Below are 19,609 nucleotides of genomic sequence, written 5' to 3' on the forward strand. Positions count from 1 at the left end.
TTTCGGCCCATATAAGATGAAAACGCGGGAAAGAGCAGTTTGAATAATAATCCGCATCAAACAGAAAGGAACAGTCTCTTTAATACAATTTGGAGTGAAAAATTACACTTCAGCATTCATCTTTAATGTACGTCTTTGCTCACATCTGGAACACATGGGGGGGAAAAACATGCAAATTCTTTCCAAGGAGTCTAAGCTTTGCTGGAGCCTTTGGCTAAGGCCCACAAAACATGAGGCCTCTGGAACATAATTAGCATGATGCAAAGAACATCAGGAAAACATTTTTTTTTATTTGCATACCCACAAGCTTTTACTGTACACACAAACACCCCCCCACCCTTAAAGTAACTTGTACATCTCAGTCCAACATAGTAAATGTCTTGCTTTTTATTGGAATGATTTAGCTCTGTTTTGATAAGCTTTCGAACTGGAAAACGGCAGACCGGCACAAACAGGGATGTATAACAGATACTGTTAAAAAGCGTCTCTAAGGAGTATATATCCTAGTTCCATTTTTTTGATCTGCCCTCGGTGTAAATTATCCTGGCTGATATGCTAGGGGGGGTCCTTGACGATTCATTATTATTCTGGATATTACTGGTTGAGACTATTATCAATCGGGTATCTTCCAGTTCTTGTTTACATAGATGTACCCACCCCTCCCAGGAAGCAAAAGCCTGGCAGATAAACTCTAGTCAGTTCAGGTTGTGGCAGTGAACGAAAAATGTGCAGTTTCTAATATTTCATTTGAGCTGCGATTTGTGAGACTGTGTGTGTGCAGCTGACCGAAGTGCACAGTCACACACAAACACGGTTCTAGCAGAAGTTCCATTTGTCAGATTCTTAAACTATGCACAACAGATACATTCATTGATGGGACGACGCCAGCATTCCATAGAGCCAGTTCCCCGGAATATGGGGGTTTCCTGGAGATCTGGCTCGCGGACCAACTAAATCCTTTGGTGGATTAAACGGTGGGGAAAGGGGCAAAGAAATTATACCTTAATGCAAAAAAAAAAAAAAAAAAAAACCTGCAATCTACGTAATCTATTTCTAGGTAAGCATTTTTCCTTAGAAAATTTGGAATTAAAGAGTAAAAAAAAACAGGAATTATGAAAACAGTATCTCTCTCCCAGAGAGGGGACGTGATCACTCTCAATCCACACACAGACTCGAGGCAAAGTGACACAGAGCAGCTCAGGCAGCGAAGACGTCTTAATAAGCAGGAGCAGAGAGACGGTCTGAGGGCCGGCGTCAAGCGGAGTACGGCCTGGCGTGCCTTTCATTTCCTCATCAGGACCAGGAAATGCACCCAACAGACAATTTAACAGACATTTCAAAGTAGCAACACGTGTGGGTGCAGTTTTAAAAAATGTGGGGTGGGGGGTGGGGTATAAATCAAAACAAAGTAACTGCATTAACAAGAACTGATTAAAGGCACAATTAATCTTGGCAATTATGAACAAAAAATAAAATAATTAATAAATATGTTATAGCCATTTAATATGGGTCACATGACTTGGCCAAAGGCAGAAAAAAAAGAGATTTATTAATCTGTATGATCCCTGAATATCACAGGATAAATACCGTCACCGGCAAGAAAGTATCGGGATTTCCACACTGCGAACGTACTACTACATTCTGTACAACACCACCTTGCTGGGGTGGCTGGGAGGGGGAGACACACACACTGCACTGTACCTGCAGAAGAATTGGCAGCAGCAGCAAGATCTCCCAACCCCCCCCCCCAAACACACACACACACGGCAGTGAATGCAAATAAATCTTACGAAATTAACTGTCCCCTTAGTCACTACTTCACAATAGATCAAAACTCTTTTCCTTTAAAAAGACACACGCGCGCGCGCGCACACACACACACACACTACTGCCCTATACACTTCCAGCTCTTTCTTGCTCAACATATTCATTGCTCAGGAGAAAAATTTAGCTATGAAATGCCTTCCCCGTGTCCTCCTTTCCTTTGTACTTCCTTTTCCCATGTGTGAAGGGCAAATATCGGTACTTGACCATATGCTGTGAAACAGAGTAAAAAAAAAACACACACTGAGACTCATAATCACACTGAAAAATATGAATGAAAAATAACATACCCACAAAGTAAACACTGTCATTTTCAAGTATGGGTACCTTTATCTGCCTCTTCATAGTGATACAGAAGAGCATGATGAAGTACATTACGAGTATTGGCCAGAACACCGGCACATTGAAGATTTCAAAGAATGTGCAGACCATCGCGACGATGATGCCTTTTGTGGCCGAATGCCTGTTTGGGAAACGCAAAATGAAAATGTTTGTCAGAAACAGGAAACAGATTTCTCTCACGAATGTAAATTACAATCAGCAAGTGCAGTTTAAAATTGATTGTTAAACTCCCAGTAATACACATTTTATTATTTGCCCCCTAGAGACCAGGAAATAACAGGTCTTCGATGATATAATACTCAAAAAGAATACAACATGTTATGCAATATTTGTGGGGGGGGGGGGGAGGGGGGGGATGTTTGATTTCTGCGTGTTGGCAATCGTGGTCTGGTTTAACTCAACTGGAACCAGTATTTGTATCTGACAGGAAGTGGGTTCATACAGTCAGAAGTCAACCAGCCAGCTGTGGAATTTGAAACAGGCGGGGAGTAAATCATTAAATACTAAAGCAGTAGAGGAGGTACATGCGCAGATCACGCAACTGCAAAAGCATATTTGCATACACACATGCGAACTGCTCTGTTTCTGTGAGGCGTGATATAAGCACCTTTGCAGTAATATGCTAGTTCCTCTTTTCCTTTCTGGCTTGACTGTATGAATTATTTTTATGCACGTTTCGTAACACAAAATGTCTGTGTTGTACACTTGTGTTTTGGACAATTAATACATAATACTATGGATATCAATTTTAAACACATAACCTATATAACTACATATATATGTGCAGATAAGAAGGAAGTATAATTTGATGTTATACAGACTATGTAAAAAAGCAAGTTAGCCGAGTTACTTTGCCCCTAATTCACACTGGGTGTGCTTCCACAGTCTTGCCCCACCTTTCGATGGTACCTAAACAATGTAGCACATCAGGCTGAACTGCGAGTCTCCATACCAGAATTTGAACTCGGGTAACCTCCTAATAAAGGGCCGGAACTCTTCGTTTTGCTTCGTAGGTAGAGAAGGCCCATCATCTGGGAGGTGGGGGGTAGCATTAAACACGGAAAAGACCAGCGACATCTGCAAGTGCTTAAGCTGTTCAACTGTTACTGCTCCTCTCTTGGCATAATGCACCAAATCCGGGTAACAGTGGACTGGTAACAAGTTAGCAAAATAAACTGTCACTATCATAATATTTTAAAGCCATTTCATTTATCTGATGGAGAGAATCGTGTAACCTATTGTATTTTGTGAATGTTTTATGACAATATCAGCTAAACCCCTTGCAATAATCGCTTCAGCGGCCCCCTTTTCAGCCTCAGCATCGCTTACCAGCATCATCCAAGAGTGAAGGGTCCACTTTCGGTGAGAGAAAAGCAATGAACAGGTTGAGGTGGTAGATGCCCAGTGCGTAGGAAACGATGTACCATCCCTACATAAACAAACACACAGTGTATTTATATGTCAGTAAAACACACCACATATTAAACAATAAACCAGGTGCTGAAAAAAAATTTAATAGGTTACCTGCAATATGTACACCCTTATCATGTAGAGAGCTGTTAAAATGACTGTCACAGCCCACCGGCCCACTGAGAACGGTGTTGACTTGTCCAACCACGACTGATAAACCTGCAAAAACAGTCAAAGCAATTTCAAGAGGCTTTCATTTCAAAATCCGCTGTGCCATATAAAGTCTCATACAAGACCCAACTTCTCCCCAAACTGCTTATAATTCAGAATGGCCAATCAGTGTGTAACACCCCCCCCCCACCACCACCACCACCAAAAAAAAAAGGCAGAAGATAGCACAACCATAGGGAGAGAATGTTCTGTGAAAGTGAGGAGCAGGAAATCTGCTACAGAATGATGCAGCTATCTGACAATCCCAGGCTCCTTGTTAGAGGCAGCTAATGCAGGCCAGGAGAGGTATAATCCAGATGGGGGTCCAAGTATTTAACCTGACAGTACCTGTCCAAGCCGTGTGAAAAAACTTGCAATCGTTGATGGCTTCCCATGGATGGACTCTCCAACACTATCTCCTTCCGACATCCTGCTTCTGCCGAAGATCAGTAGGAACAAAATTTCAGGTTTCATTTATAATTCAGCTATTCACGGACTAAACGGCTTACATAATACACATAATCTTACAAGACCCATTTACAGTCAGATAACTATTCTAAGGTGGGTTAAGTGGAACTCCGACCTACACACCATAAAAATAGCCACTGAAGTATCAAGTTAAACATTCTAATGCTATAATATAACATAGGATCGACTCAGGTGTTTACTTGGTGCTATTTAAAAGTGTTATTCAAGGTTCAAGACGCACTGTAGTGTTCAATCACTGGTGCTGATCAACAGCTTTATCTGTTAGTCTGATTTACAATTAGTCCTTCCGGTCCTCCTTTACAAATAAACGTTAACGATATCGATTAAGTGTAGATTCAATTTCAACTTAGCAACAGAACCCGCCAAACTACAAATCACCTCTAAAAACTAACCATGTCCCGACATTATCTGGAAGTAGGCGTGAATATATGCACTTATAACAAATTGTTTAGAAGCGATTTGGACAACTGCGGGTCAGAGTCCTGTGACACACTGATTATATGATTTATTCATTATCCCTTACTTTCCGAATGATTATGTTATTTTCCATAAAAAGTAACGACTGTCAGATTTTTCACCTGCAAGTGTCTACTCTATACAGACAGAGTATCTACAAGCCCTGCGGAGATCCGTCTTATCTGGCCGATCTGTTAGTCCACGATCACACGAAAAACAAGCCAGTGAACTACGAGTCTATTCACTTACCTAGCTTGTCGAAATGAATACTATGTACGAGATCTGCTATAGAAACAAGGATAACCAGTTACGTTAGTGCAATGCCACTAGCAACGTACTTTTCAAGCCATCGTAAACCCTCATTTTCACCGAATCCTTAACTCATGACAAGTAAGACTTCGTTAGTCATATGTAGTAATTCTCATCCCAGTAAAATACAGAAAAGCTATTCTCACCGACAATACATTCGAGAAAAAGGCAACTATCAATTAATTAACCGTAAAGATGGGTGTTGTAGTCCATAACTGCAGACCATTCCTCTGAAGTGTTCGTAAACCCGCCCATTATACACTACAGAAACCAGTAACCCCTCAGCGAGTGAACAACTCACTTCCGGTCAAATGTGGAAGCAGAGTTCGGTAGTTGAGCCTAAAATGTTGGAAATGCTTATGTGCGATGCAAAGGTTACACATAAATTTATCACTTCCACTCAGCGTTTCTCTGTATCGTTTAGCATCGCCAATAACGTAATATCGTTGTCAAATGTTGAACGAAAAAACTGATATTTAGTATCTCACTAAAATATTTTCCTTACCTACTACCGCTGCCGCGTCGCTACGGCGTGTCCCCAGGCAGTGTAATCGCGTCACTATTTCCGCCAGACCGCTTCCGAGCACCTCGCAGACAAGATTAATCGAGCTCTGAGACGAGGCGTCGGTCAGGTTACTAGCCTAACTCTCTTATTTAACTGCTTATCTGGAATACACTTGCGTTATTAATATTTAACCTTAATATCCGTTATCCTGTCACTTGTGGTTATATAATACTAATATTATTTCTTTGTATAAATTGGTCGGATCTCAGAACCAATGAATTTTCCTTGTAAAACCTCGGAGCACAATTAATCACTATAAAATATACAATTGTATATAGCAGTACATTAAAAAAAACCGCAGAAGGGGGGTGTTTAAGTTGAAAATCAGTCTCGCCATTTACTTTCAGATAACTGCTGACAAAAGGAGAGAATATCAATGGAGAAGGAAAGAATCAAAAGAAAGATCGCTACGTTAGGCCACAGGTTAGAGCTTTTCCTGGGATGCAGAGGCCAAAAACCAGGGAACACCCTGGATGGGATGCCAGTCCGTGGCCTGGTACACATGCACACATCATGTACAATTTTGAGATGCCAAACAACCTAGCTACATGTCTTTGGAATGTGGGGGGAAAACACTGTATCCAGGAAAAACCCACTTGACAGCAGTGGTGGGATTTGAACCTACATCTGAGGTCGTCACTGGGCTCCTCCTTATTTTTCTCCAGTTAACCTAATGTCGTGTCAATTTTGATACCAGTATCAGAAACAAACATGTAGACTAAGTTAAACAACAATAGTAATTGAAATAAATGCTAAAAATTATGAACATGATAGAATTATGGTGGCAGAAACATTAAAGGTCTAAAATCAAATTATGTTTGTAGGGAGGAAAACGTATATTCAATAATCCTATATACATATCCCACGTACATTTAATCTGGCAGCGGATAAACTTCCTATGTAACTTGACAAGATGAGGATACCGGCACGAGATACCCTTTGCTCCAGTTCAGCTATTGAAAATAAACATCATGACAAGAGACTGGATGAAACAATTTCATTTTAAAACCTTTAACAGCATATAAAAACGTCCGCTTTGATTGGGTCGATACTCTAGTTATCAAGCATAATAGAAGTGCAACATAAAAAAGTTCGAGTCAAACAAGATGAGGAGAAAACAAGGTGCAAGATATATTTCGGTTACGCGTGTGATTTCAGCAATATATATAGTTCACAGATTCTTCTGGGTAAATTTGAATAAGATCATCTATCGGTACACATTATTGAAAGTCAAATTCGAGGAATGAATTGTCCCGTACAAATAATCCCCCCTAACCGCTAAACAGCTCGCTTGTTGGTTATATGAAGCTAAACAAAGAATAATGCGAAAGAGCGGAAGGAAACGTCAAACAATGAGACCCCTTTAATTCGATAAACACCGAATTAAGCACTTTACGGGTTGCACGCAGGAGGAAGTGTCGCCGAATTGCTAAATGTGGAGAAATACGCCGTCACTCTGGTCTTCGGGCAAAAAAATATGTATATATTGTTTTGTTTCGCTATATAGCTGTTAGCCACTCCGTTTTAAAAAACATATACACCGCATAATATCTTGTTATAACGAATCGGTCTACCCTGCACCACAGAGTGCTTTTTTTGGCTTATCAGAAAAAAATAACAGAAACTGAACAGCTACCTGTATGTTCTCCTAAAGATGGGGAGAAAAAAGAAGACATTGCACGACTATGCTGCCGAGTTCAGCGATCTGGGAGTTAAGAGGCAGCTGGTGGAGCAGCACAACTCCGGAGAAAGGACCGTATTGGAAATACTGTACTGTAAATCATGCGAGATCCCGGTGAGAGTCCGCAGAGACCGGATACTCGAGCACCTGGCTTCGGCCAGACATTTCAGGAACAGACGACTCGCAAAGCTGTGGGACCGCAAGCCCAGTCACCTGTAAGTACTGGTTTCACAAAAGCCTAACAAGGCGAAGCTTCGCCGCCGGAGCTATGAGCGCTCCTCGTCCGTGCCTCTGTCAGGGTCTTTGGATCGCCAAAGTAAAGGCGACTGGCCCTGATTAGCTTGCTAACATCTGTTAGCTGCGATGATGAACGCAAAACCATTTTATTATCTAAGACATTAAGACGTCCCCGACCGTTAAGTGGCCAGGCGGCTGGCTTAGCTGCCCATAACTGCCTTATGGGTGGTACAGTGACAAAACGAAGAGGCGGTAGATAAGTACAGATCTAAGTTCACCGTCGTGCAGTGAATAGTTAAGCTAGCTTGCTTTGTGTTTGATTCTTTGCCATCGTCAATGTAGCCAAGCATCCAGCACGTGCAACTTTTCCAGTGATACATCGTAGCGTGATAATCGTAAACGATGCTTGTAGCAAATGTCAATTAACCAGAGTCAATGTTACTAAATTGCCGGAAAGGATCAAAATTTAAACGTTTATTTTTTAATTTACTTAAGTTACTTTAAAAAAAGCAGTGTATTCAGCCCCTGTCTATTTTCTTTCTGCTGCAACGCAGCGTTTTTAATTAAATTAATTGCTGTCAATTATGTCACAAGTCTCCGTTAGGAGGGTTTTTTAGGCATATGCTTTTTGCACCCAGATGTCAGTAACCAGCAATGCTATTTGCACCCGGGTGGGTATAGCAGGCAGATGTTATTGGCACCCAGGTGTGAGTAAACCAATAATGCTCTTCCACAGAAAGTTACAAGGCTAATGACACTGAATCTGCACAGGTTGTTATTGCAGAAAATCCTTCCCCATGTATTACACACAAGACAGGAATTCTACCTCATTCTGAGAATTGAATTCCAAGTGTAGCTGGTGCTAATGCTAGTTGGCAAAATTACTGAGTGGCTTCGGCAAGCTAACTATTGCTAAAACAAGTGTACAATTTGTGTTTAATATACCCTAACTTTTATATTTGTATGCCACTCCGGCGCCTTCAGCGCCTGAAATTAAGTGGTGCAGCCATGGGTCCTACAGGGCCAAAGTCAGGATTTGAAAAATAAAACGAAACCTGTTGCTATATACAAGAAACTAGGTATATTGCTGTTTTAATTAAGTTACACCAACTGGATTGTTTTGATGTCGGATGTTGAGTATCCTCTGCCACGCAAAACACGTTTTATGGATACAGGTCTGGCCACATCCTTTCCCTTGTCTGTGACTTTAAACTAGAACACTTATTGGTGTGTGTGTGTGTGTGTGTGTGTGTGTGTGTGTGTGTGTGTGTGTGTGTGTGTGTGTGTGTGTGTGTGTGTATATAGAGAAATAGAAACCTTCATCATGGACAGAGTACACATATTTCACATGTTTCATACAATTGCCTTCACTCGAGACGCTACCCCAAGTAACTGTTCTGAACGTTTCTTATAGATAACGTCAAAACGATTATTGCTTTGTCTTACCAAATGGTATGCTGCCTGCCAGTTCTCACACAAGCCTGGTACGCTGCTGCCAGCGTCTGTAAATTCCAGTTGCTGTCGGTGAAGGAGGGCTGATGCTGGGGGCTGGGCTCGCGCGCGCTCTCCCACGACTCTCCGGAGACCCTATAAGTCTCAGCTGTATTAAGCAGCACTCGTCTCGGATAAGAAGTTTTCAGTTGCTGATTTTTTTTTTAACCAGTTGTATTTAGCACCGATTTTCCCCCCAGATCTAAAAAATGACCGATGTCCAGACTTCGGTGACCTCATAGCTGGCTATGGACATGCATGCAACAGAGTGTTTTCGTTTTTTTTTTTTCTGGAGTCAGAGGGCGGGGAGTGAGGAGGCCGGGTGTAAATAGCCGAATAGATGTCGTGCGTCTATTTTCACCAGGGTGCAAATAGACACTCCGTATCTTATAACGAATCAGTCTACCCTGCACTACAGAGTGCAAAAAAGGGCTTATCAGGAAAAAGATAATAGAAACTGAACAGCCACATATATGCTCTCCCAAGGATGGGGAGAAAAAAGAAGACATTGCACGACTATGCTGCCGAGTTCAACGATCTGGGAGTTAAGAGGCAGCTGGTGGAGCAGCACAACTCCGGAGAAAGGACCGTACTGGAAATACTGTACTGTAAATCATGCGAGATCCCGGTGAGAGTCCGCAGAGACCGGATACTCGAGCACCTGGCTTCGGCCAGACATTTCAGGAACAGACGACTCGCAAAGCTGTGGGACCGCAAGCCCAGTCACCTGTAAGTAGGGCTGCCATACGGGATTGTTCCGTATTGTAATATAAAATGCTGGGTCTTGTATTGAATTGACAAGGGACGCGAATTGTTCATGTATACAATAGCTCTGCAAAGAGGAGATAATATCGTACAATAAGTATAGTTAAGTGAATAAGTTAAATTTATGTGGTGAGCTGACGTTAGTTACCGACAAGCTCCGTACGCTGTGTGATCATACGTCACGTCACGGTCATCGTTACCTTGAACACCTGCGGGATGTGCCCTCCTCCCCCCCCAATGTGTTCCAGATTTTAACCATATCGGTCTCAGTCGTCTGTGCTAGTTTATATCGTTGAGATTTTCGTTTGTGCTGCTTTAGTTACTGAGATATAAATGTTTGTTTACATGGTGTTGACGTAAACGTTTATTAACTTCCCTCAGTTAATTATTTTTGAAAGTTCATTCAGCCTCTGTCTATTTTACATATAAATTTGTGTTACTTATGGTTTGGCTCTTTTTTTGCTATACAATGTTGAAAATTACATGAATTTTTGTTAAATATGTCACAGGTTTCGGTTGAGGGTTTTATTTTGGCAGATGCCTTTTGCATCCCGGTGTCAGTAGCCACCCGAGGCAGACAGCCAAAATGACTCTTTGCACCCAGGTGTGTATAGCAAGCAGATGCTATTTGCACTTAACAATGTAGTTCCACTAAAATCCCCTGGAAAATGCAATTGAATTCACACAGTTTTTTTTATTGCACCCTAATCTAAATTCTAAATTTCCTCTCCATGTGCAACACATAAAAGGGAAATTCCCCCTGTAGCAAGCGTTCACACTTGTTGAAAAGATTGCTGTGTGCCTTTGGCTAGCTAACTATTGCTAAAACAAGGCTACATTTCATGTTTAATGGACCCCACCTTTTATACTTGCATCTCACTTTGCCTCCTTTAGCCACTGAAGGGATGTTCAACTATGCATGCAATGCAGAGTTTACGTCTTTTGTGGAACTGGGGTGCAGGGACTGAGAAGGCCTGGTGTAAATAGCTGAATAGATGCCATGTATCATTTTTTCCCCTGCAGTGTCTATTTGCACCCGGCCTCCTCAGTTCCCTCCTCCAGGTTCCACAAAAAGTTCCATCAAAACACTGTGATGGATGCATGGTTGCATGTCACTTCAGTGGCCGAAGGCTCCAAAATGGGATCCATATGCAGTCAGTCAGTCAGTCAGTCAGTCAGTCAGTCAGTCAGTCAGTCAGTCAGTCAGTCACTGTCAATCAGTCAGTCAGTCTATCAATCAGTCAGTCAGTCTATCAATCAGTCAGTCAGTCAGTCAGTCTATCAATCAGTCAGTCAGTCAGTCAGTCTATCAATCAGTCAGTCAGTCTATCAATCAGTCAGTCAGTCTATCAATCAGTCAGTCAGTCTATCAATCAGTCAATCAAAGATACAAATATAAAAGGCATAATAATAATGATAATTAATAATAACAGCAATAGTAACAGCAATAATAACACAACACTGTTGGCTACTGACACCTGGGTGCTAAAAGCATCTGCCTTTTAATCTCTTGCACAGAATCAGAGTATGTGGCGTTTGTCACATTTTTACTGATGAAAAACACTCACTGTATTCAAGTCAAAGGAGCCTTTGGGGTAATAGTACTGCTTCGTATGGATGTTAAGGACGTGAACTTCTGGGTGGAGATTTTAGGTAGGATGCCTGAGGAGAGAGTATAATGTACTTTACTATAATGTACTTCAGGGAGGTACTTCAGCTGAATTACTCCAGCATATTAATACATCACTTTGTATTTGACTCAACCAAGTAATTTAGGGTGCAAGACACGCTAATGCTTTCTAGGTGGGGAATGGGGGTGGGGGGGTGGGTTGTGGTTTGTTTATTGTTTTGTGCCAAGTCCGCCAGCACTAAGGCTGCCCTTCTCCATCGTCTCTGCCTATCACAGAAAGCTCAGCTTCTGTAATCTGCATCGCGGCTTCCGTAATCTGCACCGCGGCTTCTGTAATCTGCACCGCGGCTTCTGTAATCTGCATCGTGGCTTCTGTAATCTGCATCGCGGCTTCTGTAATCTGCATCGCGGCTTCCGTAATCTGCATCGCGGCTTCTGTAATCTGCAGCGTGGCTTCTGTAATCTGCACCACGACTTCTGTAATCTGCATCGTAACTTCTGTAAACTGCACCGTGACTCCCGAATCCTAGAAAACGAAAGTGACTTATTGTTAGGTACCTGCATCTTTTTTTTTCATCGCCTGGTCAGAAAACTTAGGGATTCTTCGAGGAATCGCTGCTTTGAATAGCAGGCGTGGCTGTGCACGGCATTGATGAATGATTAAACTTATTAGTTACCTTCCATAAAATGTACATTTTTAAAATATATTCTATTCAGCCATTACTTATACCAGTGGTTCCAGTGGTTCTCAAACTCTGTCCTTGGGCCCCACTGCCCTGCTTGTTTTCCAGTTATCCCTGCCCTACACACAAGTCCCAGCTGTCTTTCAGCTTCTGATTGACTGAACACATCTGATCCAGGTAATCAGCAGTGTGTATGGGAGGGATAGCTGGAAAACAAGCAGGGCAGTGGGTCCCGAGGACCTAGTTTGAGAACCACTGACTTATACTAATGTAAACTGGAAATTGTTTATTGAGCAGCTATGTTAATGGCCACTAGATGGCGATAAAACATAATATTCAGTTAAATAATCCCTCCATCAATCCATCTGCTTTTCAGAACTCATCCATACAGGGTTACAGCGTCTATTAAATATTTTCTTTAAAAATATTGTTGATTTTAAAGAACTAAACATTTACTGTATTAAAAAATGTAACTTTTTTGATTTATAGAAATAATGAAATTTGGCAATGTAAATAAATGACATTGGAAGATTCAAGACTTTAGTACTTTGGACAGTTGATAAAATAGAGCGATTTATCATTTGCTTGCATTCCTCACATTTTGTTTAGATCAGGGATCATCTGGCTTTATTGTTCCAGTTAGTAGTTGATTCCGTTTTTTGTATGCACCAAGAAAACGTATCTGATACTGATGCAAAGTGATTTTAAATGATTACTCATTATTACTCATAATTCAATAATAATTTAATAAATAAATTCACCTTAAGTTCCTTTTTAAGGGTGTTAGAGTATGACTTTTACAGGGAGGAGAATTGACTGTCGGGTACAACTTAACCTGTATGCTTCCTTATGCTCAGTCGACTGTATTTGTTAAGTAGTTGCAGGTCTTTTATGTTATTGCAGCACATTTTATGACATATATGTCAGTCAAGTATGAAATACAGTGTGTACTGAAATTGACAGAATCCATGTTGTATTTTGAGGAAGTTTTAAAACTTGGTTTCCGTTCCATGAGCCGTTCCATCATCTTCGTGATGTTTCTGCTTCTCCTCTGTCTTCTCTTTAACATTTTAGTTGGCCTGGTGCATTTAAGAACTCAGAATGCACTGTAATGCACTGGATTACCTTCTCGTTGCGATGCCTTCTTATGAGATCATCGTGGTTTTCATGCTGGTTCCATGCCCTCGTCTGAATGGCGCCTCATCCGCTTCCATCCACGGAGAGTCACAGAAGACCTTCTTGTTGGTTCTTCATAGGTCACCAGAAGTGGAGGCACCGCCAGGTTCGCCGGGGGAGTCGGACTCCACGTCTCCTCTGGCCTTGCAGTCCAAGCTCATCTTGGCTGGGAACTGCTGCTCCTCTTCCAGCCTGGTGTCCCGCTCCTGTCCCCCCTCTCAGTCAGCTTCTGGGGTTTGCTCTGGTGGGAGCCCCAAGGGGAAGGGTGTGGTCACCCCATCGGTCTCCGCCCCCCGGACTTGTGGCTTGGGGCTTCAGGCATCGGGCCCAAGGCCCCGGCTGCTGCCCCCGGATGTGGCCCGGCCTGCTTTCGGGGGATGGAAGCCAGGTGGCTTTGGTACCGGACTGGCAGTGTTCGGCGCTGGATCTGGCAGCACAGCCCTGTGCCGCAGCCTGCTGGAGGAGAGCCGCTGCCAGCTGTTGTATGTGGTGGATGACCAGCGCCGGGAAGTGGAAGGTCTCTTCAGCCAGGAGCGACTGGCCCACACCATGCTGCTGCGCGCCGCGGATGCAGACGTCGTGCTGAGTGACCCGCGGTAGGTCAGGAACTGAGAGTGAGCTGTGGGTTATCTGAGGTCGCCTCTGCCTGATTGGCTGTTTGCTGCTAAGCCTGATTGGCCGTCTGAAGTTGGGCCATGCTGATTGGCTGTTTGGGCTACTGCCTGACTTAACATCAGGTTAATTACCCTCACGACCATGTGCATAAACATAAATGACCTCACATTGTATGAAAAAGTGTTGTTATATACTGAATTATACTGTTGGAAACACATCTTCTGGGTATATACTATAAACCTGCATGACTTCATAAGCGTCATATTCAGTAAAACCAAATTTGGTTGAAATTAGCTGTTAGTATGCCTAGACTCTAATGAAAGCGGTGCGATTGAAAAGAGAAATCTTACCCAAGTTAGACTCACCACAAAAGTTAGGTAGATATATTATTTTGGTCTCCAGTGGAGAAATTCCTATTATTCCTTATTTGTTTTTATAATCATCAACCAGTGATTAATTGACCATTGATACATCTAAGTGTTGCTTAAAGATGATTACCTCTGGTTGGTTGGCGCCCCATCCTAGGATGTTCCCTGTCTTGCGTCCATAGCTTTCTGGGTGTTCTCTGGACCCCCCGCAACCCTGAATAGGACCAGCGGTTTCAGAAAATGGATGGATGATAGAACGTCAGGATTTGTCTGTTATAGATCAGGGGCGTCTTTGGTGTTCATTAGCTTCAATTGCTAAGCTAAGATGAGGTTTATCTGCTCCTCTTCCAGGGTTACAGGAGTCATCGTCTGCTCTCCACCGAACGAGGCCTCGGCAATTGTCCTTCGTGCCTTACGTGCAGGTTCATCCCTTCGAAACATTTCAAAAACTAATTTTCTCAGCATTGGAAAGTATCTCGGACAGAAATGCATCCTACATATTATGTGAGGTCATTCAGGCGTGTTGCGTTTTGCAGGAAAAGGTGTGTTTTGCGAAAGGCTGCCCAGTTTAGACAGGAACATCGCCGAGTCTTGTTTCGACGAAGCGGACCGGCGAGGAAGACCACTTGTGTGCGGCTTTTACAAGTACGTCTCCTGTTCTGCTCAGCCTTGAAGCACGAACGGACGTTTCCAGAAGCCCATGTCTGCTATGGCTTAGAGCGAACATCTGCCTTGTGTGTTTGCTGTAGACGCTTTGACCCAGCCCTGCAGTACTTATACAAGCGAGTGAATGAGAACGACAGTCTTGGTAGGATACAGAAGATTTCAGCTGTGAGTCGCCTGTATCCTCAGCCCTCTGTCGCCGCTATCAGATCATCTGGTATGAATCTTATATTTCTATATGGTCACGTTTCCCAAAGAGTCTGAATACAGGTCAGATATAGGACTTTGTATATTCTCTATGCATTACAGCACTGGCTTCCGCTGTGAGATCAGTTATTATGTAATCAGACAATAATGATTTTACTTGTGGTCCCTCGTGGTGTTGTTGGACATTGATGTATGTACTGTCGAGCGCACCTGACGGGTGTGTTCCTGTTTTGTCATTCGCTGTAGGCGGAATCTTTCACGGAGTGGCTGTGCATGACATCGACATCATCTGCTGGATGCTGGGGGAGACGATCCCAGACACCGTCTTTTCGCTGGGCCATGCGTTCTGTGCAGGTGCAAAGCCGGAACCTTCTGCCGTGACCTGTAGACGCTCCGCTACGCTCTGCGATTTTTGAGTGTCGTCTCGTCACTGTGTGTGAAGCCATCAGTGTGTGGAATTGGACAGACGCGTCACTCTTAGTGGCTGTTTCTTAAGCAAGAAATCGTAGGTAGTACTTGGATGTACTGCTGTTTTCATGGAAATATTTTTCTACATTTTCTCTGTTTAGCTGGTGATCAAAGCAAGATGCAGGGTCAGACACTCCCTGGGACAATTTGGTGGGTGGGTGGGTGGGTGGGTGGGGGGGGTGTTAAGGCTTGTGCTCAAGGGCCCAATGGTGAAGCTACTCTGCTAATCATGGCATTTGAAGCAGTGACCTTCCAATCGCAAGATCAGCGTTCTGACCCGCTGAGCCACACATCACCTGGGCGTGTAGTACAAGTGCTGAGTGGCTCGCGCATCTTCTTGCGGGCCTCCGAATGAAAACATGCACGAGAGTCAATGCAGCGAAACACCGCAGGGTGAAGTAGGGCAGTCTGCTGACGCCGGGTGAGCAGACTGACCCGCCGTGGTCTCTCTCCGCAGAGCTGGCTTCCCTCAATGACGCCGATGCTGTTTCTGTCAGCATGAAGTTCCCCAGTGGCGCCATCGCATCCCTGGACGTGAGCCAGCACTGCAACAAGAGCTGCGACCAGAGACTCGAAGTGCGTGCACGTGCGTGTGTGTGTGTGTGTGTGTGTGTGTGTGTGTGTGTGTGTGTGTGTGTGTGTGTGTGTGTGTGTGTGTGTGTGTGTGTGTATCAGTGTGTGTGTGTGTGTATCAGTGTGTGCATTTCTTAATATTCATCTGAATGACCTTTCCGGACTATAGGTAGATGGGTTGCTAATTCTTTGTTAATACTCAGCAGTCAGTATAATTTTTTGCACACACACGCACATACATATTTATATAACTTGTGCTCATTTGTGGTGTAAATATAAGATTCATCCTGGAAAAAAATCATTAAAATGTATTATTTATATCAATTCCAACGTAGGTTTTCCCTTTTACTTCACTAGTATGCCGCTTGTCTCTTCTTTATTTTTGGTCTTGTGTATTTTGTCTCTGGTTTGATAAACATGGGAGCCCAAGTGCCTGAATGACAATAAAGATATTCTATTCTATTCTATTCTATTCTATTCTATTCTATTCTATTCTATGCTATATCCTGGGTGTGTGACCAAAGCATCTCCTGCCCCTTGGTTACGGTTCAGGTGTACGGCTCCGAGGGATCCCTGCAGATGGAGAACAGGAATCCGCTGGGCATCTCCGATCACAGCCGTTCGCCAGGCCCCTGCCCCCAGAGCGCCGCCGACCGCTTCCGGGACGCCCACGGAGAACTGCTGCGGCATTTCCTCCGCACACTCCGAGGTCAGGTGACACGGCAGTCACGGATGGCCTCCTCGGTGTAGTGATGGGACCCCACAATCACAATAATGTCACGGATCTCTAACCCAAGCTAAAGTTGGAACACAGCTAGCGTTAGCCACAGGCACAGGCTCCTCCAAAAACCAGCCATTTAGCTTCTCTTCCCCTAATATGTAGATGCTAAGCCAACATAAAGCATGACTACAGGTCAGATGCTAAGCTAATACGAAATATAATTGTACATCAGTTGCTATGCTAACATATAGTATGACTGCAGGTCAGTTGCTATGCTAACATATAGTATGACTGCAGGTCAGTTGCTATGCTAACATATAGTATGACTGCAGGTCAGTTGCTATGCTAACATATAGTATGACTGCGGGTCAGTTGCTATGCTAACATATAGTATGACTGCGGGTCAGATGCTAAGCTAATACAAAATATAATGCTAATGAGATGCTAAGTTGACATAGAAAGACATTGAGGGGTTAATAAAGGACAGTTGGACAAAGGCATGTAAAAGCAGAGTTTGAAAAGACTTCATCAGATGTCTGATTACCTGATTAGACAAGCAACGGGGACAGATAGCAGTGAAACGAACGCATTTGGCAAGCAAGCCGAAAACCAACATCTTAAACGTTGAAAATGATTTTAATCTCTGCTCTATAAAAATGAAAATGTGCCTTGAGGCTGTTGTGATACAAGAAGAGCTGAACTGTATCAACATGTGGTTTGCTGGGCTTTCATTTGTTTTTTTTTGTCCCAGGAGAATTTAAAAATATGGCATGTCAGTGTGTTGTAGGGCATAACATAACACCCATATACCAACTGTCTGTCTGCCCGTCCATCCACCCTCCAAGCCTAAGCCATCCACAGCAATGTAGACCCACTGATCTTCCTGAACTAATGGGGGGGGGGCAAAACATAACCCTCACCTGGATACCCAGACATAAGCAGTCATTGTGCGCGAAGCACGCAGTTAGACGCAGCCCCAACATGTGTTTCTGCCCCCAACAGGACGGGAGGCACCGTTCTTCAGCAAAGAGCAGTACCTGTGGACGGTGCAGGTGGCGGCGGCCGCGGAGCAGTCCTGGAAGAACGGCTCTGCCGTGGACCTGCGCCACATGGCAGCCAACAGCACCACCACCATCAAGACTGAGGCGTGACACGTCACCTTCATGGGGTGATTCGTTTTCACTCAGCGTCACCTGGACTGTCGCTCTCTTTGGCTCACATTTCTCCTCCCTCTCGCCCTGTTTGACAGTAAACGCTCCGTCTCGCAGTAAGTTTATCGGGTCTATAAGCGGGGTCAGGTGCAATAGGAGCCAGACTGATGGTCTGTTGCAAGTCATCGTTTCGAAAGCTGATTTCATCCCGCTCGAGCTAAGGAGGGACGAAGGCCTAGAGATCCGTCCTTTAGAAATATATACCAGCTCTATGCTTTATCAGTTTAGGATCACGCTGGGCATGTGGTCGGTTATTAGAGGATCACCAGTGATACTCTACCTGCACTAAGAATATAGTGACGGTGTGCGTTTTCCAAATAATCCAAATTTGTTTTTAGAAAATAGTCATGAAAAAAACTCACTAGGAGTAGAGTTTGTAGCAGATCCACATTTGGGTAATTTAACTGAAGTCTTATTAAGGCTTGTCTTCCAAACGTACTATTGTAACTGTGACATTATGCTCCGAAGACGTACTGTGTTCCGGTGACTGTTCTGGTGCTATCTCCCTGTGCTTTTGTGACATATATGTACATATAATTACACTTCTCCAGTTTTGTTATATTTAGTTCTTTAGTTTGTTTTTCTTCTGAAGAATTCATCAGTATAAAAATATGGCTCCGAGGTTGTGTCCCTGCCAGAGGCGCTCGGTGGGATTGTGAAGGTAAACATATAAACTTAGTGTGGAGTGAATTTCACACACTTTATTCCAGGTAGGAGGTTAGAAAGCACGTTTCACCATGATGCTTTTGCAGTCGCAGGGGAAGTTTGAAGCGAATCATATCCTCGACAAACAGTACAGAACTACTGCTGTCTGTCATGGGCAGACATGGGCTCGCAACCTGCTAGCTGCCAGTTCAAATGCCGGCAGGTATCTTGATGTTGTACCCTTGAGCAAAGTTAACTAAGGCAAAATGCTGCAGTCATCGTTCTCCAAAACACTCTCTCCACATTCATCCTCCAAAAAACATCACAACACACTGCGGCTCCCACACACTTCTCTCGATACACTCTCTTCCCTTCTCTCACACCGCTCCCTTCACCGCAGCTCCCGCCCGACACACACGCTACCCTAACCCTGTGCCAAAGTGACATTTGATAAGTTGCTTTGATTTGTGGATACCAGCACAGATCAAATATCATTAACTGTAAAAAATATGAAATGGCATGATTATTCTATAGCGAAAAGCAGGACTGCTGGAGCCTGTCTGTGAAGCAATACATCCACGACTGGCCGTGAGACAACGCTGTAAAAATAAGCCACGTCCTCTCTACCTAAAATGGGAGAGAAAACTTACAATGTTGTACAGCTCTGAAGATGAAACCGAAATCTAAAATCTTAAGATTATCATTTAATACTGCATTTATGAGTAACATTTCATTTGATTCCTTTGATGTCTAACCAGCCAGGACAATTACCATCAACCCCGAAAGCTAGTGCTACCATTTCTGAACAGAAAATTTCATGCAAATATATACTTTCTCTATCAGGTTTTTTTTTTTTTTTTTATAAAAGGG

At 43.4% G+C, this 19,609-nt stretch overlaps 2 protein-coding genes across 6 annotated transcripts; one reads left to right on the plus strand and one right to left on the minus strand.

Moving 5' to 3' along the window:
- Positions 1-58: 58 nt before the first annotated feature.
- rer1 (retention in endoplasmic reticulum sorting receptor 1) lies at positions 59-7,378 on the minus strand. Of its 3 annotated transcripts, XM_049016018.1 has the most exons (8): positions 5,546-5,591; positions 4,981-5,016; positions 4,135-4,222; positions 3,691-3,795; positions 3,496-3,595; positions 3,119-3,197; positions 2,152-2,287; positions 59-2,037 (listed from the first exon to the last, which is right to left on the minus strand). In XM_049016018.1, exons 3-8 carry the CDS (start codon positions 4,213-4,215, stop codon positions 1,948-1,950), a joined length of 591 nt encoding a protein of 196 aa, XP_048871975.1. In that variant the 5' UTR covers positions 4,216-4,222; positions 4,981-5,016; positions 5,546-5,591; the 3' UTR covers positions 59-1,947. The 3 variants fall into 3 exon arrangements, with proteins under 3 accessions (XP_048871975.1, XP_048871976.1, XP_048871974.1); XM_049016019.1 differs by lacking the exons at positions 4,981-5,016; positions 5,546-5,591 and adding an exon at positions 7,242-7,378; XM_049016017.1 differs by lacking the exon at positions 4,981-5,016 and having other exon boundaries at positions 5,546-5,681.
- On the plus strand, positions 5,953-19,603 carry LOC125744328 (myo-inositol 2-dehydrogenase-like). 3 transcript variants are annotated; one of them, XM_049016012.1, is made up of 10 exons: positions 5,953-6,028; positions 7,260-7,501; positions 13,349-13,864; positions 14,603-14,673; positions 14,788-14,896; positions 15,001-15,131; positions 15,368-15,475; positions 16,047-16,165; positions 16,715-16,871; positions 17,886-19,603. In XM_049016012.1, the coding sequence occupies exons 2-10, from the start codon at positions 7,260-7,262 to the stop codon at positions 18,032-18,034; spliced, it is 1,602 nt and encodes a 533-aa protein (XP_048871969.1). In that variant the 5' UTR covers positions 5,953-6,028; the 3' UTR covers positions 18,035-19,603. The 3 variants fall into 3 exon arrangements, with proteins under 3 accessions (XP_048871969.1, XP_048871970.1, XP_048871968.1); XM_049016013.1 differs by lacking the exon at positions 5,953-6,028 and adding an exon at positions 6,462-6,727; XM_049016011.1 differs by lacking the exons at positions 5,953-6,028; positions 7,260-7,501 and adding exons at positions 7,784-8,194; positions 9,501-9,743.
- The last annotated feature ends 6 nt before the right edge of the window (positions 19,604-19,609 follow it).

The sequence above is a fragment of the Brienomyrus brachyistius genome, chromosome 6 (assembly GCF_023856365.1).
Source record: "Brienomyrus brachyistius isolate T26 chromosome 6, BBRACH_0.4, whole genome shotgun sequence".
In the NCBI taxonomy this organism is placed as follows: Eukaryota; Metazoa; Chordata; class Actinopteri; order Osteoglossiformes; family Mormyridae; genus Brienomyrus; species Brienomyrus brachyistius.